General features: G+C 40.3%; 1 protein-coding gene across 4 annotated transcripts in view; it reads right to left on the bottom strand.

Moving 5' to 3' along the window:
* Nucleotides 1-5,077: 5,077 nt before the first annotated feature.
* LOC134825190 (uncharacterized) overlaps nucleotides 5,078-25,266 on the bottom strand; it is a 34,154-nt gene continuing 13,965 nt past the window's right edge. For 2 of the 4 annotated variants that reach the window (XM_063837340.1, XM_063837342.1), the window contains 8 exons: nucleotides 10,380-10,488; nucleotides 9,840-9,978; nucleotides 8,329-8,596; nucleotides 8,022-8,104; nucleotides 7,525-7,684; nucleotides 7,264-7,370; nucleotides 6,667-6,748; nucleotides 6,085-6,172 (listed from right to left, as the gene is read on the bottom strand). In XM_063837340.1, the coding sequence (XP_063693410.1) occupies nucleotides 6,721-6,748; nucleotides 7,264-7,370; nucleotides 7,525-7,684; nucleotides 8,022-8,104; nucleotides 8,329-8,596; nucleotides 9,840-9,978; nucleotides 10,380-10,488 (894 nt within the window). In that variant the 3' untranslated portion in view covers nucleotides 6,085-6,172; nucleotides 6,667-6,720. Of the gene's footprint in view, nucleotides 5,114-5,543; nucleotides 5,629-5,968; nucleotides 6,173-6,666; nucleotides 6,749-7,263; nucleotides 7,371-7,524; nucleotides 7,685-8,021; nucleotides 8,117-8,328; nucleotides 8,597-9,839; nucleotides 9,979-10,379; nucleotides 10,489-25,266 lie in introns of those variants that run through there. The other 2 variants (XM_063837341.1, XM_063837339.1) reach the window with 2 other exon arrangements.

Below are 25,266 nucleotides of genomic sequence, written 5' to 3'. Positions count from 1 at the left end.
GGAATGACAGGCTGAGCGCGGCCCAGTAATATTTTACTAATTTTTTCTAGTTGAGAAATAATACGAATATTTCATAATTTCGATACTTGAATGTAATTACAGAGATAAAAACTCACTGTAAAAGTATTTACAGCCGACAAAATGTTCAGTAAAACTATAAAGTAACAACTTTACATTTCCTTATATGGGCATCACGTGGTAAGGGTCCCTGAACACATGCAGTACTACACACAGTAGCTAGATTTTATTATAAGTAGGTTAACTTTCTACTGGAAACGATAGGGAATATGAAATTAAAATACTTTAATAAACCTATTTTTACCGTACAAACGGTTGAGAGTGGTCCAGTAAAGCAGTAAAGCAGTAAAGCAGTAAAGCAGTAAAGCAGTAAAGCAGTAAAGCAGTAAAGCAGTAAAGCAGTAAAGCAGTAAAGCAGTAAAGCAGTAAAGCAGTAAAGCAGTAAAGCAGTAAAGCAGTAAAGCAGTAAAGCAGTAAAGCAGTAAAGCAGTAAAGCAGTAAAGCAGTAAAGTTATTGGGTTCCAAATCAGAGCACTTAGTTGGGAACCCCAACTATTAAAGTGTGACACGTGGTGTTACACGTGGCGTGACACGTGGTGTGACACGTGACACGTGGTGTGACACTTGACACGTGGTGTGACACGTGGCGTGACACGTGACACGTGGTGTGACACGTGGCGTGACACGTGACACGTGGTGTGACACGTGGCGTGACACGTGACACGTGGTGTGACACGTGGTGTGACACGTGACACGTGGTGTGACACGTGACACGTGGTGTGACACGTGACACGTGGTGTATACTTTTGTTTAACAGTTTCAATAATTTGCAAAACTACGAACACAGCCTTTATAAATTTGGCTAATTATAACAAATTAAAATTGGAATTATCATGGTGTATGTTAAATTAAAATATTTGATATTAATATTATGTACATTTTCAAACCCTGCCTCAGACATTATGAGCCATTCAGAAACTCGTGATAATATTCAGGTAGCATTATAACTTATAAGGACCTCTTAGATCAACTTAGATTGGTTGAATGTTATATCCTTATAAGGGCATGATGTCACGTGATATGTCCTTATAAGGGCATCTTATCACGTGATATGTCCTTATAAGGGCATGATGTCACGTGATATGTCCTTATAAGGGCACCTTATCACGTGATGTGTCCTTATAAGGGCATCATGTCACGTGATATATCCTTATAAGGGCATGATGTCACGTGATATATCCTTATAAGGGCATGATGTCACGTGATATGTCCTTATAAGGGCATGATGTCACGTGATATGTCCTTATAAGGGCATCATGTCACGTGATATATCCTAATAAGGGCATGATGTCACGTGATATATCCTTATAAGGGCATCTTATCACGTGATAAGTCCTTATAAGGGCATCTTATCACGTGATGTGTCCTTATAAGGGCATCATGTCACGTGATATATCCTTATAAGGGCATGATGTCACGTGATATGTCCTTATAAGGGCATGATGTCACGTGATATGTCCTTATAAGGGCATCATGTCACGTGATATATCCTAATAAGGGCATGATGTCACGTGATATATCCTTATAAGGGCATCTTATCACGTGATAAGTCCTTATAAGGGCATCTTATCACGTGATGTGTCCTTATAAGGGCATCATGTCACGTGATATGTCCTTATAAGGGCATGATGTCACGTGATATGTCCTTATAAGGGCATCTTATCACGTGATAAGTCCTTATAAGGGCATCTTATCACGTGATGTGTCCTTGTAAGGGCATCATGTCACGTGATATGTCCTTATAAGGGCATCTTATCACGTGATATGTCCTTACATCACAGCACAGTATTTTGACACAGTAGATTTCTTGCTAGCGTTGAGTCCTTGCATCCGTAACATATTACTCTTACTTTTGTCTGAAAAGAGAACTTCAGGTGTACTTCAGGTGTTAAAAACATAACCATTAACATAATAATAATAAAGATAATTGGTATAATCTTACAGAAATACCAAACATTTAATATAATAAGGTGTTAATACTTTAATAAAATGTTATTCTACCGAATGTGCCTGTTGTCAGAGTTTCTTGAATACAGAGGAAGTCGAAGAAGTCAAGTTCATCTGTTTCCAGAACTCCTAACTCAAATAGCGCTGCCTAAGATGGGGAATTGTTTTGTTTCAAGAATCCTTGTTAGTTGTTAGGTATTGAGTTATATGTTTAAGGTACCCATGGGATGGGGTAGGGGGAAGGGGATGGTCGGATGGAGTAGGGGGAGGGAGGAAGGGGATGGAGTAGGGGGAGGGGGGAGGTGGGAGGGGGGAGGGGGGAGGGGGGAAGGGGGAGGGGGGAGGGGGGGAGGGGGGAGGTGGGAGGGGGGGAGGGGGGAGGGGGGAGGGGGGAGGGGGGAGGGGGGGAGGGGGGAGGGGGGGAGGGGGGAGGGGGGAGGGGGGAGGGGGGAGGGGGGAAGGGGATGGAGTAGGGGGAGGGGGGAGGGGGGAGGGGGGAGGGGGGAGGGGGGAGGGGGGGAGGGGGGAGGGGGGAGGGGGGAAGGGGATGGAGTAGGGGGAGGGGGAGGGGGGAGGAGGGGGGAGAGGGGTACAGCTGCATACCTTGACCTCCTCCTGATCCACAACTTGGTCAGTGGCCCTGCTGATGGCTCTGATCACTTCGTTCATATCAAGTCTGTAGTCGTTATTAGAGTCATGGTCCACGAAGTGCGTAAACCCCTCTACTATCCCGACTCCTAAACAAAATTAGGTTTTTATGTGGATTTTCAGCTGAATCAGAGTAAAACCGAATTTAACAAGGAATGCGGCCGCATTTCTAATGCGGATGGCCACTCAATTTCTTCCCGATCCATGATATCGTCTCATATTACATTCCAAATTGATTATGAAAACCCTATTATATATGCTTATTGCTAATTGCTCACGTGTGAGATTAGAAAACCCTATTATATATGCTAATTGCTCACGTGTGAGATTAGGAAACCCTATTATATGTATATGCTAATAGCTCACGTGTGAGATTAGGAAACTGCTGAGCAGCCATGTCCACGTCCACAGCTCCGGAGGTCCTGTCTATGAGACTTGTAACCTTCTTCTCTCCGTACAGATCCCGAAGGTGGGTGAACGTTATGTTACTGTTCTGACGGCTCTTAGATGAGGGCGACCTCTTCTTCTGTGTGGAATTATAATAAATTTATTTACATTACAACTTACAAGGAGTTAAGGTTATAACAGGAAATTATTAACTTATTAAGATTACAAGGAATTAACATTACAAGGAGTTAACATTATAAGGAGTTAACATTACAAGGAGTTAACATTATAAGGAGTTAACATTACAAGGAGTTAACATTATAAGGAGGTAACATTACAAGGAGTTAACATTACAGGGAGTTACCATTACTGATTACAAGGAGTTAATATTACAAGGAGTTAACATTACAGGGAGTTAACATTACAGGGAGTTAACATTACAAGGAGTTAATATCACAAGGAGTTAACATTACAGGGAGTTAACATTACAAGGAGTTAACATTACAGGGAGTTAACATTACAGGGAGTTAACATTACAAGGAGTTAATATTACAGGGAGTTAACATTACAAGGAGTTAACATTACAGGGAGTTAACATTACAGGGAGTTAACATTACAGGGAGTTAACATTACAGGGAGTTAACATTACAGGGAGTTAACATTACATGGAGTTAACATTACAGGGAGTTAACATTACAAGGAGTTAACATTACAGGGAGTTACCACTACAAGGAGTTGACATTACAGGGAGTCAACATTACAGGAAGTTAACATTACAAGGAGTTAACATTATAAGGAGTTAACATTATAAGGAGTTAACATTACAAGGAGTTAACATTACAAGGAGTTAACATTACAGGGAGTTAACATTACAAGGAGTTAACATTATAAGGAGTTAACATTACAAGGAGTTAACATTATAAGGAGTTAACATTACAAGGAGTTAACATTACAGGGAGTTACCATTACTGATTACAAGGAGTTAATATTAAAAGGAGTTAACATTACAGGGAGTTAACATTACAAGGAGTTAACATTACAGGGAGTTGACATTACAAGGAGTTAACATTACAGGGAGTTACCACTACAAGGAGTTAACATTACAGGGAGTTAACATTATAAGGAGTTAACATTACAAGGAGTTAACATTACAGGGAGTTAACATTACAAGGAGTTAACATTATAAGGAGTTAACATTATAAGGAGTTAACATTACAAGGAGTTAACATTATAAGGAGTTAACATTACAAGGAGTTAACATTACAGGGAGTTACCATTACTGATTACAAGGAGTTAATATTAAAAGGAGTTAACATTACAGGGAGTTAACATTACAAGGAGTTAACATTACAGGGAGTTGACATTACAAGGAGTTAACATTACAAGGAGTTAACATTATAAGGAGTTAACATTACAGGGAGTTAACATTACAGGGAGTTAACATTACAGGATATTTGTTTTTTCACGGTTTTCGTATCTGATTTCTAGGTTATGATTTCATTCTTGTATTGTCAAGCCAGGAGTGTTAGGGCTTCTCTTGACCAATTAACGTTTAATCCGTTTAATCCGTTTAATCCGTTTACAGGAAGTTAACATTACAGGGACATTGTATGCAATTCTTATTATGTATTTGTAAAGTAATAATTTCTACTTGCGAGATTACCTTGCTCTTAGTATTAGGAATACCCTCAGATTTGGAAGTCTCCTTGTTTTGGGAATCTAACCATTGTTTCTGCAGAGCTTGTTCTTCTTTTATTCTCGCACCAGGATCCAGCTAAGAGAGGTGATTACTTTGTACTACTATAACAGTATAACTGATCAATGTAAATCTTTAATTTCATCATATACAAACTGCTAATATTACCTCACAATTACCTCACGATTACCTCACAATTACCTTACAATTACACTTTCTTACTTTGTACTACTATAACTCACTTTCTTAGGAACCTTCTTCTTATTAGTGGGAGTAGAGCTCCCGGACCTGTCACGTGGTTTTCCCTTTCTGTTTCTCTTTCCTCGTCTACTGAGTGGGGGAGACCGCGAATCCAACCTGAAATAAAGTACCGTTTTATAATGAAACAGTTATTTGTATATATAGCTATAGACACAGAACCGTATATTTTTTGCTCATAACTCTCCAGGGAAGCATTTTTACCCTACGTCGGAAGCAGCGTTCAAAAATACACCGATTTATATTACTTTCATACCCTCAGGGCCTTTTCACAATAATTTTTGTTTAAATTGTGGCAAGCGATTTAGTGTGAACTGTGAGCGCACTTGATTTAGCGCACAACTGTGTAACTAAGGAATTTAGTGCACAACTGTGTAACTATGGATTTTAGTGTGTAACTATAAAGGAATTGGGAACTGACTGTGTAACTAAGGAATTGGGAACTGACTGTGTAACTAAGGAATTGGGAACTGACTGTGTAACTAAGGAATTGGGAACTGACTGTGTAACTAAGGAATTGGGAACTGACTGTGGCAAGTGGTCCGTTTGTACGGATTTGCTTGAAGTGTTTGGATTGTTTGGATTAGTTCCACGTCTTCCTCGCCAGCTTGCTTCTGAGAGAAAGGATCGTTATTGTTATTATTATATGCCGAACGAACGAACGAACGAACGAACGAACGAACGAACGAACGAACGAACGAACGAACGAACGAACGAACGAACGAACGAACGAACGAACGAACGAACGAACGAACGAACGAACGAACGAACGAACGAACGAACGAACGAAATATTATATTAGTATTGATTTTTTTACAGTGAGTGGAGACTCTCATTTCTATCATGATCGAACCACTCAAAAGAGCGAAAAACGAAACATAATATTATTAGTATTAATTAGTAATTTTAGTAATATTAGTGATATTCTCTACATTTTTTTTTTGGAATATTTACCGATTTTATTAGTATCTATTTGTTCGAATCTAACAGTTTTGTCAGCATTTCCTCTGCGGTTGTCGTGGAAACCAGAAGAAGTAGGGGTGTCGCGCGCTGTATCGCTGTTTGCACGTGACAATGTCATTGCCTCGTAGTCGTTCAGAGAAATCCCGCTATCGTTTATATCCGCTATATCAATATCGTTCATTTTAGCGTCGAAATCTGTGAGTGGGTTGGAAGTGAAAAGTTTTAGGAAAAATCGAACCAATTAATTATCAACAATTGTAGAATTATTTTCTAGTGTAGGAGGGTTACACTACTTTAGTTTGTTAAAACTCTGAAAGTCATATTATATGTATAAGTATTACAACCAATATTGGTATATTACCTACACAAATACTATATTATATATAGTGACTATATATACTACATACCTTATCGGACGTTATTTGGACCTTTACCGATAGTTAAAATTCGACATCTGACGCTAAATGACGAATTTCAACTATCTGTAAAGGTCCCGTTATTTGACCGGACATTTTGTGAACGGAGATAATTTTGAACGGACATTAAAAATAAAATGAACGCTCAAAGGCTTTCATTAAATATATATAATTTAACTACCTTGTCGGACTTTATTTAAACGGACATTAAAATGAACACTAGGGCCTCCAGCGTCCAATTAATGTCCGTTCAAATAAAGTCCGATAAGGTACCTTTCAGTTCTCTAGAGCTCTGATGTAACGCATCTTCAATACTTTCTAGCTTCTTTAATATCTCCGCTTCCGATAAACTGTCCTGAAATGTGTTCTATTTTGATGATATGGTTAACTATTGTTGTGTATGATATTACTCTAAGTCTAGTACTAGTAGCAGGGTGTAGTTTAGATATTGATATAACTATTAAATATCAGTTTTGCAGTCTTTTTAGCGGAAGTTTCATATTTTGGTTCCTCTTACTTTAATATTTCAAAGGGTTATTTCTATTCAAAGTGTTATTTCTATTCAAAAGGGTTAATGCTAAATTGCGTTTCGTCTACGACACTTTCTTAAAGATCTATTGAATATTTTCTGGTTCACAATTAGCTTACGGGATATTTGTGTGTCCAATCATTTGTTTGATCATGTAATTTGACGATTCAATTAATAATACATATTATATTGAATGGGAAATTACAGTGGAAGCTAACACAGAAAGACAGTACCTGTAATCTGTACACTACACGTGATGCCCATATAAGGAGTGTATACTACACGTGATGCCCATATAAGGAGTGTATACTACACGTGATGCCCATATAAGGAGTGTATACCTGGCGAGATAGATCGTGAGCCTGCTCTGTATCACTGTCCTCATTTCTTTTCTTTCCTTCTCTCTTCTTGTGTGGGTCTTTAACATATCGTTCTTTTGTTTCTCCGTCTGTTTGTAAACATTACATTAGTGATTAGCACAATTGTTTTTTTTTTAATTTTGTCTAACTTGATTTACTTTTTACGCTATATATAATGTTAATAACATTAATAGACGTACTGCGTCTGGGGTACAACATGTAACAGTGTGTAAAATAACTTACAATAGAGAACTGTTCTGGTAGTTTCTCCACTGAATCATTGAGGTTATCTGTTAAAGCCGCTTTGTGCAGATCTCCTAGCATTCTATCAAAGTTTTCTGCGTGGTCGAAGAACTCAGCATTTGCTTCGTAGGTCTGTGGGTCTACCTGGTCCGTCAACAATCTGACAAATTAATTAATTAATTAATTAATTAATTAGTTAACAATCTGACAAGTTAATTAATTAATTAATTAATTAGTTAGTTAGTTAGTTAGTTAGTTAGTTAGTTAGTTAGTTAGTTAGTTAATTAATTAGTTAGTTAGTTAGTTAGTTAATTAATTAATTATTTAGTTAGTTAACGAGCCGTTAATGCTGAATTGGAAAACAGGAGCATTAAATTTCAAGTGTTTCGCTTGTTTCATAATTATCTATACCCATTATATCAAAAATTCACAAAACCTTATGTTTTGGAATCAACAACTACTCACACAAGTAGTATATATATAATATAGTAACTCACACAAAGTCCTTGTGGAATCCAGATAACATTCCGACCATGTTCTTCCGGAATTTGAAGAACTCTTCTTTTTGGGTGTTCAGCTCCTGTTTGTAATACTAAAATATTAGAGTTAGAACTTTAGAATAAGGTATTAGAGTGCCCTTAGAGCCTTAGATAACAGCTAAACTCTCTCAATCATAAATTTATGAAATTTCTGGACATCATCGATGAGTTAAATGTGCAATGAACAATGCTTAAAATTAGAAAGAGAGTGAGATAAACCCTGACACTCTTGAAAGGTCTCTTATCTCACAATATACCAGTGTACCTGTTTAGTTGACTGCAGCTTCTTTTCAGCAGCGTCCAGAACTTTGTTAAAGTGATTATCAGAGCTTTGTAAGTTGAGTCTCAGTTTTAACTGGTAGACCTGATCGTGCAGGAACTTTATTCTGTCCAGTGCCCTGTCTTTAAACTGCTGACTAGAGTCTTTTAGGGAAGTGAGCTCGTACTCCAGGGAGGCCTCTCTTACGTCAGCAAACTGGAGCAGCTTCTTCTTCTCCCTGTTCCACAGCCCTATTGTAGCTTCACGTGCTAGCCTGAGGTGAGGAGGTGCAGGTTTGTAGTGGAACAAACTGTCGTGTTCGTGCAAGTTTTTAGTGGAACAAACTGTCGTGTTCGTGCAGGTTTGTAGTGGAACAAACTGTCGTGTTCGTGCAGGTTTGTAGTGGAACAAACTGTCGTGTTCGTGCAGGTTTGTAGTGTAACAAACTGTCGTGTTCGTGCAAGTTTGTAGTGGAACAAACTGTCGTGTTCGTGCAGGTTTGTAGTGTAACAAACTGTCGTGTTCGTGCAGGTTTGTAGTGGAACAAACTGTCGTGTTCGTGCAGGTTTGTAGTGGAACAAACTGTCGTGTTCGTGCAGGTTTGTAGTGGAACAAACTGTCGTGTTCGTGCAAGTTTTTAGTGGAACAAACTGTCGTGTTCGTGCAGGTTTGTAGTGGAACAAACTGTCGTGTTCGTGCAGGTTTGTAGTGGAACAAACTGTCGTGTTCGTGCAGGTTTGTAGTGGAACAAACTGTCGTGTTCGTGCAGGTTTGTAGTGGAACAAACTGTCGTGTTCGTGCAATATTGTAGTGGAACAAACTGTCGTGTTCGTGCAAGTTTGTAGTGGAACAAACTGTCGTGTTCGTGCAGGTTTGTAGTGTAACAAACTGTCGTATTCATGCAAGTTTGTAGTGTAACAAACTGTCGTATTCATGCAAGTTTGTAGTGGAACAAACTGTCGTGTTCGTGCAGGTTTGTAGTGTAACAAACTGTCGTATTCATGCAAGTTTGTAGTGGAACAAACTGTCGTGTTCGTGCAGCTGTTTTTAGTGGAACAAACTGTCGTGTTCGTGCAGCTGTTTGTAGTGGAACAAACTGTCGTGTTCGTGCAAGTTTGTAGTGGAACAAACTGTCGTGTTCGTGCAGCTGTTCGTAGTGGAACAAACTGTCGTGTTCGTGCAGGTTTGAAGTGTAACAAACTGTCGTGTTCGTGCAGGTTTGTAGTGGAACAAACTGTCGTGTTCGTGCAAGTTTGTAGTGGAACAAACTGTCGTGTTCGTGCAGCTGTTCGTAGTGGAACAAACTGTCGTGTTCGTGCAGGTTTGAAGTGTAACAAACTGTCGTGTTCGTGCAGGTTTGTAGTGGAACAAACTGTCGTGTTCGTGCAGCTGTTCGTAGTGGAACAAACTGTCGTGTTCGTGCAAGTTTGTAGTGGAACAAACTGTCGTGTTCGTGCAGCTGTTCGTAGTGGAACAAACTGTCGTGTTCGTGCAGGTTTATAGAGTTTAAGACTAACTTGGCTATTCTGTTTGCTTTCTCGTGGTTTTGGTCCTTGAGAGTCTCTATCATAGCCTGGGCCGTCTTGAGTTCCTTTGACGTGTTGTCAAGCTTCCGTTTCATCGTATCAAATTGTACTTTCTGCCGGTCCGCCTCCACTGGTAAATTAGTCAATATTTCACACATTTTACTGGTTAATTAGTCAATATTTCACACATTTTACTGGTTAATTAGTCAATATTTCACACATTTTACTGGTTAATTAGTCAATATTTCACACATTTTACTGGTTAATTAGTCAATATTTCACACATTTTACTGGTTAATTAGTCAATATTTCACACATTTTACTGGTTAATTAGTCAATATTTCACACATTTTATTGGTTAATTAGTCAATATTTCACACATTTTACTGGTAATTAGTCAATATTTCACACATTTTACTGGTTAATTAGTCAATATTTCACACATTTTACTGGTTAATTAGTCAATATTTCACACATTTTATTGACCTAGCAATCAATCAATATTTATATCTAAGTCTCACTTTTACTTACATTTCAGTTCAATTAATTTTTCGGTGAGTTTTCCAGTTTCCATGGCGACCTTCTCAGCGCACTTTGTACAGTACTTGTCATTGTGCGGTATCTTTATAGCCTCCCCAACCTGCGAAGTTGTTTTGTTGTTTTGCTATTATGTTATATTTAGTACAGACAAATCCGTCTGAAAAAATCGATCTGCTGACACACGAAGCTTTCAGAGGATTTTTGACGTTTTTGAGTCCCATTAGGTGCCCTTTATGGCTGACCAACTTTTCCAAACTTTTCCACTTGTCTTAAGGCCACTTTTTGCCACTTTACCACTTTTTACCACCTTTCTTGTTTGTCGAATATCTTTAGTTGTGAACATCGTAAAAGGTTGCGGATCAATCGAGTGTGTTCATATTATCAGGAAGAAAAACTTTTGTTCAAACAATTTTTACGTCAGATAATAAGTTAATTGGATAATTATCAATTAACTAATTAGGAAAATTCTAAAAATTTTTTATTGGCTCAAAATGATCGGAATAGCTTGAAACACGGAGAAAAGTATTTTTTAGAAAAACTTTGAAAATTTTTCACTTACATTTTTTTTTCGAGACTTTAAAAAATTTCGAAAATTCAAAATATTTTTTCCGCCAAATGTGATCAAACCGCATAAAACACGGAGAAAAATGCCTTTCAAAAAAACTTAGTGAATTTTTCGTTTCAAGAATACTTAAATCGCCAATATTTGTAGTTGGAGTTCAGTAAATCTCGGCAGATTTTAGTAAACAGGAATTACTAAGTGAAGAGGTCTGAAACTGAAAAACGTTAACCATACGATCGCGCGGCGATATAAGAGTTTCATAAACTAATTTTCACAGAAATTGCACCAATGGCACAGTCAAGATCGAAACGATAGCCTGCTGTACTGTCATTTTATTGATTTCAATGATGAATCAGTGGGGTTAAGATAATCACATTTGTAATAAATAAACATCTCTGTACCGTCAATTGTGCTAATCTAAACCAGCCTACCTGTATTACCAGACCTCTTCTTTTCCTCGACAATCAAACCAAGTTGTTCATATCGCATTTGGTGGGTGATGTAAGTAGTAATGCGCTTAGTCAATAAAGACACCGTGATTTTTATTAAAAGGAGATGATGAAGCAAGTATTCATAACACAAAGAAGAATGGTCGGTGGGAATTGGGACCCACTTAAATCACCTTAACACAGTGCCCTCAGTAATCCATCCTGTCATTAAAATTATTTGTTATATAGTATAGTGTTGAAAGTATTGAAACTAATACATATCGAGCTGTATTCAATCAGACTACGACACAATACGTGTATATTATATGGCTCTTAATGACTAATGAGGTTTATGTAACGCTTTATACCGTGAGAAACCCGGTATAGAGACGTTTTAAAGTTTATCACGAAAACGTATACTTGGCCTCATGGCTCATTTACAGTTCGAAGAAGGCAAGAACAGATCAGGGAAACTAAGGAACAGCCAGGTCCAGGAAGCAAGTGTAAATACACCTTCCAACATCAACTGTGACTTGTTTTGTATTGTTCTGCATACCGCTTCATTTACTATGCTGGATCGGTGGTTACCTCAAATCACCCCCATATGTCAGGGTCGGCTAAACGTAAAATCAGCAAGGGTAACATACTGGCAAGGGTAAGATGTAGATACGAATGACGGGCAAGGGGTAATAAAAAACCAGTAATAATTAATTCAGTGAAATGTTCCACGAGAGTCAGGATATTTTGGAAATTGCTAATAGAGACCTAAGATGGTAAGTACGTACGGTACGTACCTTTAAATTAGCTGTACGGTACGTACTTAATAAAGTAGGCTGAAAGGTACAAAGCTTATTAATCCGTCAATATACTGGAAATATTTTGGAGGAAAACTTTTTCTGCTTAAACAGTTGGCCCAAATAGTATTCAGTGTTTTAAGTTCTTTGTCAATTTATGAGACCAATTTTAGAGATTACGAGTATATTATGGACAAGCGTAGATTAAGTTTGCGATCTGAGCTAGCTGAAAAGCTGGTGTTCGTATACTGCAACAAAAGGATGAAGCTTTGAGTTTAACGATAATTACAAGTAGTAGTAGTGTAGTACCGGTTAAGAGCGATCCGGTACAAAAATTATGATGATAATACTAATCAAAAATTGCAAGTAATTCACTGAAGTTGATTCTAAAAATTTGAAAAAAAAATTGTACCTTACAGTGCCTGTACGGTACGTACCTTTTAAAGTAGCTGTACCGTACGTACTTAAAGCCCTGTACCGTACGTACTTGCCATCTTAGATAGAGACAGATCCTGATCAGGAAGGATTGTTAATGTTATTGAGGGTGTTGATTTGAAATCCGGACGTCGTGAGGTAAAAATACAGGTTCTTCCTGTAGGATATTCGGGGCCATGATGATCAGCTCAGGATTAATGTGGAGTTGAAAATTTAAGCTTTCTGGTCTTTTCTCGCCTTCTTTGAGCTGTCAAAGAGCCATGAGGCCAAGTAAACGTTTTCGTGCTAAACTGTTAAACCTCTCCATACTGGGCCTCTCACTGGAGTAACGAGAAGTGTACGGTATATAACGTTTCATATACCTCATTAAGGGCCATAATATAATATACACGTATTGCATTGTGTCGTATTGTGATTGAATACAGCTCGATATGTATTACTACTTACATCACCCACCAAATGCGATATGAACAACTTGGTTTGATTGTCGAGGAAAAGAAGAGGTCTGGTAATACAGGTAGGCTGGTTTAGATTAGCACAATTGACGGTACAGAGATGTTTATTTATTACAAATGTGATTATCTTAACCCCACTGATTCATCATTGAAATCAATAAAATGACAGTACAGCAGGCTATCGTTTCGATCTTGACTGTGCCATTGGTGCAATTTCTGTGAAAATTAGTTTATGAAACTCTTATATCGCCGCGCGATCGTATGGTTAACGTTTTTCAGTTTCAGACCTCTTCACTTAGTAATTCCTGTTTACTAAAATCTGCCGAGATTTACTGAACTCCAACTACAAATATTGGCGATTTAAGTATTCTTGAAACGAAAAATTCACTAAATTTTTTTGAAAGGCATTTTTCTCCGTGTTTCATGCGGTTTGATCACATTTGGCGGAAAAAATATTTTGAATTTTCGAAATTTTTTAAGTCTCGAAAAAAAAATGTAAGTGAAAAATTTTCAAAGTTTTTCTAAAAAATACTTTTCTCCGTGTTTCAAGCTATTCCGATCATTTTGAGCCAATAAAAAATTTTTAGAATTTTGCTAATTAGTTAATGGATAATTATCCAATTAACTTATTATCTGACGTAAAAATTGTTTGAACAAAAGTTTTTCTTCCTGATAATATGAACACACTCGATTGATCCGCAACCTTTTACGATGTTCACAACTAAAGATATTCGACAAACAAGAAAGGTGGTAAAAAGTGGTAAAGTGGCAAAAAGTGGCCTTAAGACAAGTGGAAAAGTTTGGAAAAGTTGGTCAGCCATAAAGGGCACCTAATGGGACTCAAAAACGTCAAAAATCCTCTGAAAGCTTCGTGTGTCAGCAGATCGATTTTTTCAGACGGATTTGTCTGTACTAATTATGTTTTTATCTGTTTTGAGTTATCATTATTTGTTCTTTGGTTGTATCTTTGCATTAGAACTATAACTCCACTTTTTACCTATTTGACGGCCACTTATTATTTACATAATTGCACCGGTTTTTTCCACGCCCACGTGATGCTCTCCAGCGCCCACGTGATGCTCTCCAGCGCCCACGTGATGCCCTCCAGCGCCCACGTGATGCTCTCCAGCGCCCACGTGATGCTCTCCAGCGCCCACGTGATGCTCTCCAGCGCCCACGTGATGCTCTCCAGCGCCCACGTGATGCTCTCCAGCGCCCACGTGATGCTCTCCAGCGCCCACGTGATGCTCTCCAGCGCCCACGTGATGCTCTCCAGCGCCCACGTGATGCTCTCCAGCGCCCACGTGATGTATGAGTTAATAAAGTAAAGTTTATTACTATTATTATTTTCCACTTATTAACCTCAATAAGCTGAGCAGGCATGAAGCGGCGTTACAGTAGTGTTACAGTAGTGGCACAGTAGTGTTACAGTAGAGTTGAAATGTTTGTTGCAGAGTGACAAACCAATGTTATCCAGTTCAACGATCCAACTAGCAACTAAGAGCTTTATACTGAACTGGTTATATGAAATAATAAATATATAATACAATATGGGAAGATGGGACTATGGGACTGACGAGTGCCATTACTATAAATTTCGCGGAAAAGAAAGATATGAAGACGACCATGTTACTTGAAACTGAAAGCTTTAGAAACAAGTCGTATCAATCAGTACAATCAAATGTTTTCTGCAAAAGAGAAACAGACTGGAAGATGTGGGACTGTCACACTTGAAAACACGACAAATATCGAACAACGTAAAACCCGTAATCCCCAGCTGTATAGATGCTATGTTAAATAACGTGCAAGGAGGGAGGGGGGGGGGGGGGGGCAGCCGGGCAGGTGCAAACATTAGAATCTGTCTACTTATTAGTGTTACTATGGTAACGTTATCTGATTGTAACAGAGAAGACGGAGAGATAAGCAACTAAAACTGCAGTTATGAGGTAATGTATATAGGTACTACACAGTTATGAACTGTAACTATCGGTAATAAGATAACAAGATACAGTAAACCCCGGTTTACAGTACGGGGTATCTAGCACGGTAATCTAGCTGCTACTTACTAGATACCCCAACTAGCACGGTAAATGGGGGTTTGCACGGATCTCTTAGAGCCGACTCTAAAACCAGTAAATCACATCATATCTGCAAATCTTATCTGGACTAAGGATTATTCCTTACATGGGAAGTTAGTCACCTGATAGTTAGGGGTCTATATTATAGCATTATAAGGCAGTGCACCTAATTATAACGCATATTATAACCAGATATACTGGCTGTTAGAGTGCACCTGTTATACATTCTACCAGGCTGATAACCTGGTCGCCATAGCAACACTACATTGTCGCCATAGCAACACTACATGGTCGCCATAGCAACACTACATGGTCGCCATAGCAACACTACATGGTCACCATAGCAACACTACATGGTCGCCATAGCAACACTACATGGTCGCCATAGCAACACTACATGGTCGCCATAGCAACACCACGTGACACAATGGTACGTTTCTCAGTGTTATGATGCGGTCTGTGCATTACAACCAAACAGTTTTAGTAGTAATTCTGGCATTTCAGAATTAGAGGGGGCCTCAAATAAGGTTCATACATTATAAAGGGGGGGGGGGGGGGGGGGGGGGGGGGGGGGGGGGGGGGCACTCCTCCAGCTTTATAAACACTCAGCTCCAGCTTTGTTCTCAAATAATGATCTTAGTAAATCTGAACATCATAATTACGTTTGTTTATTGTTGGGGGGGGGGGGGGGGGGGGGGGGGGGGGGGGGGGGGGGGGGGGGGGGGGGGGGGGGGGGGGGGGGGGGGGGGGGGGGGGGGGGGGGGGGGGGGGGGGGGGGGGGGGGGGGGGGGGGGGGGGGGGGGGGGGGGGGGGGGGGGGGGGGGGTGGGTTTTATTGTTATTTCCTTAGCTTTATTACAGTCGACATTAATTGGGCCGCGGAGCTGGAGGCCATATTTTATTTTGTCCATTTATACAGTCCTCCACCGTGTCATTTATACCTCCTCCGCACCGTGTCTATTTATCACTCCGCGTACCGGTGTCTACATCTCCTGACACCCACTAGACCTCGCACCGTGTCTATTTATACACTCCTCGCACCGTGTCTATTATACACTCCTCGCACCGTGTCTATTTATACACTCCTCGCACCGTGTCTATTTATACCGGCCGCGCCGCAGACTTACACATATATATATATTTTATTATAATTTGTGACATCAGGTTCTATTTAAGACACTCCCGCACCGAGTCCGATTTATGCACTTCTCGCGCCGTGTCTATTTATACACTCCTCGCACCGTGTCTATTTATACACTCCTCGCTCTAAAGCTATAAAGGGACTGCACATAGCCCCCCCCCCCCCCCCCCCCCCCCGGCCGCTACTATATATTACTACTATATATTACTACTATATATTTCTACACAGCGGGGTCGGCGCCACTGTCACATAACACTGATCATGTGATATTATTTAAATATATATATATAAATATCAGTTAAACAACTATTATTGTTAGTCACACACAGTCAAACTAAGCGACAAGAGCAAAGTAAAATATTTCAACTGTTAATCCATACAACAATACTACTAGTTAAGTAGTTACTAGTTATTAGTCCTGTATGAATTCTGCAGCTGTAAACATCTGAAAATCACTGATATCTGCACTTAATCGAGCGGTAATCGCTCTATTATATTATTAGACCTATCTAGCAGTTCTAGCTGCATCTTTATACCAATATTACCTTATATGGTAGTTCCTATGGCAATGTTCCCTTGTATGATAGTGTTGCTATGGCAATGTTCCCTTGTATGATAGTGTTGCTATGGCGATGTTTCCTTATATGGTGTTATTATCTTATCAGAGTTAGCTTTACAAAGTTACAGTTCAGCTCCAGAGATAGGGTGGAAACAGCCTCTTGGCATCTGCTGGTAATTCTACAGGAATCAATACAGCTCTAGACTGTAGAGTCTAGACTGTAGACTTGTAGAGTCTACAAGTCTACAGTGCCTTGTGCCTTATTGTATACTATATACTGAAGATATTATCTTCAGAGAAATTACGGTATATTGAACTAAATACCTTATCATTTGTGATGACGCGGTGTATTATGGGGTGTTGCCATGACAACATAGACAATATGATCCGTGCAGGTTGTGCTCCAGCATTAACAGCCCCCCCCCCCCCCCCCCCCCCCCCCCCCAGTATTAAAGACTATCCCTAATCTCTTAATGTACAGGGATCTGACTAAGTTAGGACTGCTAGCAGACATTATAGCAGCAGTTCAAGTAATGTAGCACTAGAGGATCAGACAGATTGTACTTAATAAATACTAGTATAACAGTTTAAGTCAACTAGAAAGCAGAAACTATTTGTTCAGTTCAGGAGGAGTATCACAGTGCTGGCAAATATAAACTATATAAAATGTGATATTAGTTGTCATGAGCTCAGAAAATGCTCTAAAATTATATTATCATAATAGAAACATAACAATACATACAAATCACGAAATTAAAAAATTTGTACAATAGATTTCCATAGCAACGTGACTTTGAAACGACATAGCCACGCTCTGAATTGCTTGTGGAACTTTAATGGTTTTTATTCACTTTTACTGCATTACAGTTCATTACGTACATGTTACCTAGTATTATATACTAGTAGCAGTCATGTTAGGCTCGTCAGCTAAAGTGGGAGTTACCTGTACTTTAGGAGTTCAGTACTTGCTGAGCACTGCAGTGGGGAGTGGGGGTATAGCGGCAATTACTATAAGTTATATCATAGTAGCGGGGGGGGGGGGGGGGGTTAAGTTATATTATAGTACATTGCTACTACCTTTTTATATGAGCGCTGGAGGGTGAGGGACAGAGGGGGGGGGGGGTCCGCTTGAGGACTTAACATTTACATAATGTCCGCCCAAAATTATGTCCGTCCACGCAATGTCCAACCAGATAAGGTCTGATATGGTAAGTATGTTAAATATTTAGCAGACTTCAAATTTAACTTTATCATTACCTCGGCGTGAAATAAAGGACGTGATTAAGAGTATAGTGATTAGAGGAAAGTAGCTAAAGTAGCTATGTACTATAATATAACTTAACCCCCCCCCCACCCCCTTTGTCAACAAACAGGTGTTATTTCTACCATTAACTAGCTGAAATTTGGTTACCATAGCAACAATGACAGCCTGTTAAGAAAACAAACACTTCAAACCTAACAGAGTGACAGTCTGATTGCGGTTAATTTATTTGACACTGCTTGTTGAGCTAACAGTTTGCTTTTCTGAGTTAATCTCAAAGTTCCCTTTAATTTGCTTATAGGGTTTCCGAGGAAAAGTTCTGAAAAAGTCCTCCAACTTTCAGAGCTTTACAGCACAATGGATAAAGACACCCAATGTGTAAATAAACATATTTTGTTTATTTGGGGGGGGGGGGGGGGGGGGGGGCAACCATATTAAAGTATATTAAAATGTAGGTTTTTTTTCAATTTTTACCCGGGGATATACATACTTTAATATAATTTAATATACTTTAATATACCTATATTATCTCGATTCAAAATTTGGCCGCTAAAGTTAGTGTTGTTCAAAGATATTTATACTTGACCAATTTATGGGCCAAAATCTATGACGTATGAGTTCAGGGGACTAACAACTGGCTTATCTTGTTAATCTACTGATTGTAGGTATATATATATAAACAAAAGCTCTAAGAAACAGATAGTAAACAAAGTAAACATTTCTGTCCCCCAATCTTTCTCAAACAAAAGTCATGCAATTTGCATACTTCTCCATTTAACTCTATTCTGAGCAATTAACGTTAAATAGTTCAAATCACATAAATTATTTAACGATAATTTTCGGACACTAAGGTCGTGTAGAATCAGTGAGAAAAGGTTTGACTGCGGTCTTCCACGCCGCCCTTGAAGCTGTAAGGTGTTGACAGCAAAAACAAGCGACGAATAGGCTGGGCCATCTGTAGGCCCACGCAGTACATGTCCGAGCATCCTCCACCGACTACGAGCCACTTTAGCTGACAATGGTTCGCTATTGCAGCGTTTATACAAGTTCTTGTTGGAGATGATGTGAGGGTATTTGTAATTCAAAATTGATCGCAGATGACGTCTGTGAGCAATATCTAGTTTTTCCAATACTGATTTAGGGGCAGCCCAGCAAGATGAATTGTACATTAAAACGGATACTACCAGAGCCTCATACAACAGAAGCCTCTTGCTCAGAGGGATCTTATGGTTCCAAGCTTTCTTGTATTTGTTAAACGCGGCATATCCCAGACATATCCTTCTAGAGATGTCCTCCTTACTACAAAGCATGGAGCCAAGCGTGATACTCTTTCTCCAGAGCTCGTTCCCTGCAATTGGCTTACCCTGATCGTCTTTAGCTCCCTTTTCAGCTAAGTACACATGAGTGAAATCAGTTTTGTCTTCGTTAACGAAGAGATTCCAATCTTTAAGGACTTCTGTTGCAATAGGCAACAGCTCCCTCAGATTGTCTTCATCTTCATCATTGAAGTCGATATCATCAGCATACTCACTGTCAAGTGGAAGACCAATATCGGTGATGGGTGGGTTAGGCCTATTCGTTGCAGTTTCAAGCCTGTTACGGAGGTCACGCAAGGCACCCGCTAAGACAAGTGTGAACAAGCATCCAGACAGACAGTCACCTTGGAATGCACCGAGAAAACTCTGGAATTCAGCAGACAGTGTACCGTTGATGTTGACTTTGAGCTTGGTGTTGGAAAGCAAAAGTCTTACCAAACGGACTTCGTCATCATCACAGCCACACTCAACAAGAAGATCGAGGATGGTAGATCGTCGTATAGTGTCAAAGGCACTAGACATGTCGATCCCCATACGATGGTATTCCCACCTCTTCCTCTGGACAACTGATAACATCACACGCTGGCACCATACAATGTCAGCACATGATCTACCCTGCTTGTAAGCACATTGCCATGGACCAGTGAAGGCATTGACTTTATTCTCAATTCTCTTCAAGGTTGCCCATTGAAAGAATCTTTCTAACAGCATTTGAGAGAGTGAGGGGTCGTAGATTCTTCACTGGACCAATGGGCTTATTTGGCTTCTGTAAGGGGGTAATGTTTGCCTGTCCAATGGGGTCAAGGTAGGAATTGGTCTCGAAGCTTCTATTGATAATGTCTGCAAAACGTCTGTGTACTGATCCAGTAGAATACTTGAGAAGCTCGTTAGGAATCCCATCTGGGCCGTTAGCTCGACCATTTTTGAGACTTCTAGCAGCTGATCCGATTTCTTCACTAGTGAATGGCTTAACTAGTGGGCGAGGAGGTCCTACAAAAGGTTCTAAAGGTGCTTCATCACGAGTAAGTTGTTGCTCAAGGTACTTAGCAACTACGGCAGCTTTACCAGTGTCTGTTGCAATATTGCACCCTTGCTCATCATGAACACCAATACTAGAAGGGGCTTTACTTTTAGGTAAGTTCAGGGTTCGAACAGCTTCAAACATTTTCTTACTTTCTGTTGTTGAACTGATGGTATTACAGATAGCATCAGCAGCAGCTGATCGTATGTTAGAAAGTCTCTGCTTGATCTGATTGGTGAGGCAGTTAATAGATAATCTAAGTGAGGTTCTGTCTAAAGACTGGTTATCATTAAGCTGCTGTCTCAACAAGTAACGCTGGCTAGATAAGTTTTTCACCTCATCATCGTCGCTGCGATTACGTTTCCTGTGTCTGATGACACCAATTGACGATTTTGCAGCATCCTTTATGGACTCGAGTAAGCCATTCAAGTCTGAATTTGGATCCAGAGCAGAAACAGTGTTACTTAAGTTATCATCTAAGGATTGACGATATTTCACCTGAATGGTGGGGTTCGAGGTGAGTTCAGAGGTGTTGAACTTTAAGGATGACTTGGAGTGGCGTTTATAGCAAAGACAGATGTCCTTAAAGTCTACTCTAGTGACAACAAATCTGTGATCAGAGTATGTCAAGGTGCCTGCATAAGATCTAGAATCTTGTAGCATTGGCTTCGACCTACTTCGACACAGGATGAAATCGATCTGAGAATAGACCGGGATCGTCTTTTTACTATTTCGCCCGGCACTCCAGTCCTTCCTCCAGCCAGTGTAGGTGGTCGTATGTCGAGCAGGATGATAAAAACCAGTGTTGGAGGCAAAGAGGTCAAATTCTGATAACAAGTCTAACAAGTTTTCTCCCATATCGTTGCGCAAACCCATACCATGTTTACCCATGAAACGACCAAAACCAAAGTCCTTATCTGAAGCAGTAATTTTTCCCAACTTTGAATTAAAATCTCCCAAAACAAATATCTCAACATTAGCAGGGACGTTTAGAGCGTCCCTAACTTGGCCGTAAAAATTAATCAACAGTTGTTGATCATTTTCTGCAAGTTTCTTGTGTGGCCCATATACATTGACCACCCTACATTTGATAAATTTTCCAGATTTTGTTGGGAGTTCTAGGTCCAAAAAGCTTACTCGATCACTGATACTGTTCCAGCATACCACATAGTCAATAAATCGGGGACTGATAACAAAACCGAGTCCATAGTGCCGGCCATTTTTCTGCTCAAACAATAATAGTTTGTATCCGTTGCTAAGACTGCAAGAATCCGGTTTTACAACCTTAGTCTCCTGAATAGCGCAGATATCTATGCCGTACCGTAGACAATCGGTACCCAGTTGCTCCCGTTTGCTGTGGATGTCGTCTGGATCATCACAAGAACCGAGGCCACGTATGTTAAAGGTGGCGAAGCTGATGAGGAGTGTAGCAAACAGGGATCGTCCTGTAGCTGAGGTAAACATTACGGAGGGCGATGTTGTCGTCTCTCCGCCGCTGGCGTTACCCATACGGTCCATCTATAGGTATATTAAAATATATTAAAATGTAGGTTTTTTTTCGATTTTTACCCAGGGCTATACTTTAATATACCCCCCCCCCCCCCCCCCCCAATTTGTAAATGTTTTGTTCTTATTTATAATTTCCACTTAGAATTTAAAAGTTTAGATTTTTCTGATTTATCCAAGTATAGACTAAGAGTTGACCTCTCATTTCAGGGTTCCTTACCTCGTGAAGCTAGAACCACATTATCATCACATGAACGACACTTTACTGAGAATACTGACGGTTCCTACAATTTCCACAACTTCCTCTACAAGGGAGTGAAGTGTAAGGTAGAAGTTACAGTTGACCCTGGTTGGAATGTCACTGACAAGACACACTTCCAAATCAGTTCGGACCGAGTGGCTGAGTTTCAAGATTTTGAGGGTCGGGCCAGAGAAACAGTTAACAAATTTTTCCTCGACAATCTGCGGCATCCGGTTAAAGCTGCCAGGTCACCGCGGAAAAATGACCACCCATTCAAGAAATGGAATACGGAGGAAGTTTCCAGTCCTCCTAAAAGCAAGCTATCTATTAACATAGATAACAAGAGAAAGAGAAAGAGAAAGAGAAAGAGAAACCCATCTCCCTCCTCAGTTGAGAGAAACCCGTCTCCCTCCTCAGTGTCGAGCACACCAGAGGTTATTATAATGTGTAATGTTCACCACGACCTCCATCATCACACTCCCTACTGTTCCTGGTCTCAAGAGGAGGAGGTTAGTTCCTCGCAGGATGAGAACCCTTACTGTTCCCCAGTTAAAGAACCTATAAAGTTCATAAATAATTCTACACAAAGTTTGGAGTGCAACTCTAGTACTTCTGAAGAAGTACCACATAGCCCCACTACACAAAGTTTGGAGTGCAACTCTAGTACTTCTGAAGAAGTACCACATAGCCCCACTACACAAAGTTTGGAGTGCAACTCTAGTACTTCTGAAGAAGTACCACATAGCACCACTACACAAGGTTTGGAGTGCAACTCTAGCACTTCTGAAGAAGTACTACATAGCCCCACTGCACGTACTGCTACCGCCTGTTCTAAAGAGAGTTACTCTATAAACTCTATAAACAGTTCATCAAGCTGCAGTTTAGACTCCTGGTTACCAGACTCCTCCTTATCTCTTAATGTAGGAGATAAGCTCTCTCAACTTGCGAAGAATGACCCTAATAATGAAGATAGTGTTCAAGATGAAGAAAGTGGCTCGTCTCAAGACGGTAGCTTATCCTACAAAAGAAGAGAAACTAATCAGTTAGTTGCCATAGCAACAGTTGCAGGCGGAGAAGAAGCTCCTTCATATACTAATAAGGAACAAACAAGAAAGGAAGAGACAGCAAAAAGCAAAAAGAAACGCGAAAAAATCAAAAAGTCGAATAAGACAAAAAAGAAATCTCGCTCCATAAAAACGCCAGTTGATATCAGATCTGCTGCAGTGAAAGAGATGACATCTGATAACAGGCCTACAACAAGAGAACCGGAAAAAGGAGAACAATTTCCGGACAAGATGGATCTTTCGGAAGTTATTGTTCCTGAACTTGCTCCTGAACTTGCTCCTGAACTTGCTCCTGAACTTTTCAAGCTAAAACCTGTACTTCACAAAGAAAGAGAGGTTACAGTAATAAAGTTAGTGCGACCAGCTAACGATGCTACAAATTACCAGACAACTATAAGAAACTCCGTCGAATTGAAACCTGTGATGAACACGACGCAAAAAGAGCTAGATTGTTCAGAGACGCCTGTTGATCCAGTTGATATGAAACAAGTAGCTCTAACAGGGGTAGTGACGACACCAGACAAACAAGTAGCTCTAACTGCACAACTGCAAACAGAGCAGCCACATTTATTCCCGCTGAAACCTGGGACAGTAATAAAAACTGACCTCACCCATGCAGAACTACCCTCTGTTCATCTCAGATCAGTAACTATAAATAAGCCAGAAATTCCTCACGCAACTGTACCGGCGTTCATCCTAAGGCCGGTTCAACTGATGAAACCAGAAGATATTGAGCAGATAAGTACTCCTCATAAAATAAAAAAGGTGGGTGATGAAGAAAGTGATCAATCAGAGCTAAAGCAGAGAAAGAAGAAGAAGAAGAAGAAGAAGAAGCATAAGAAAACAAAGAAATCAAAACGGAAAGAAGGCCAAAGTACTCTTTCAGATAGGGATTTGGAGTCACCGATAAGCGAACATGCACAAAATGTGAGCCAATTAACAGCTTTATACAAACCAACTAAATCTGCCAAACCAAGCGAAACAGTTCCCTCGGAGGATAACTCTTTACCAGTAACAAACACCAAACCTGCAGATCAAGTCTCACTCAATCCAACAACTGGGGTAGTAACGTCACCAGGAGTAGTGACTTCACCAGGAGTAGTGACGTCACCAGGAGTAGAGACGTCACCAGGAGTAGAGACGTCACCAGGAGTAGTGACGTCACCAGGAGTAGAGACGTCACCAGGAGTAGTGACGTCACCAGGAGTAGTGACGTCACCAGGAGTAGTGACGTCACCAGGAGTAGTGACGTCACCAGGAGTAGTGACGTCACCAGAAGTAGTGACGTCACCAGGAGTAGTGACGTCACCAGGAGTAGAGACGTCACCAGGAGTAGAGACGTCACCAGGAGTAGTGACGTTACCAGGAGTAGTGACGTCACCAGGAGTAGAGACGTCACCAGGAGTAATGACGTCACCAGAAGTAGAGACGTCACCAGGAGTAGTGACGTCACCAGGAGTAGTGACGTCACCAGGAGTAGTGACGTCACCAGGAGTAGTGACGTCACCAGGAGTAGTGACGTCACCAGGAGTAGTGACGTCACCAGAAGTAGTGACGTCACCAGGAGTAGTGACGTCACCAGGAGTAGAGACGTCACCAGGAGTAGAGACGTCACCAGGAGTAGTGACGTTACCAGGAGTAGTGACGTCACCAGGAGTAGAGACGTCACCAGGAGTAATGACGTCACCAGGAGTAGAGACGTCACCAGGAGTAATGACGTCACCAGAAGTAGAGACGTCACCAGGAGTAGTGACGTCACCAGGAGTAGTGACGTCACCAGGAGTAGTGACGTCACCACAGGTTACTTTGAGAAATTTTGGGATATTAACTCCAAATATAGCGAGCAGAACAATGCCAGCAGAGCATGATCCAATATTTGTTGATACAGTCGGTACAAGTAGTGAATCCTCATATTTTCTCGATCACGATTCACTTTCTTTAATTTCACTATCAGATAATGAAAGTGAATTGTTCACAGAATCAGAGTCATCAGGAGTAGTAACGTCAGAGGAACTTGC

The sequence above is a fragment of the Bolinopsis microptera genome, chromosome 13 (genome assembly GCF_026151205.1).
Source record: "Bolinopsis microptera isolate Bmic1 chromosome 13, MBARI_Bmic_1.0, whole genome shotgun sequence".
In the NCBI taxonomy this organism is placed as follows: Eukaryota; Metazoa; Ctenophora; class Tentaculata; order Lobata; family Bolinopsidae; genus Bolinopsis; species Bolinopsis microptera.
Note: the sequence above shows the minus strand (reverse complement) of the source record. Positions and strands in the feature narration are given on the sequence as shown.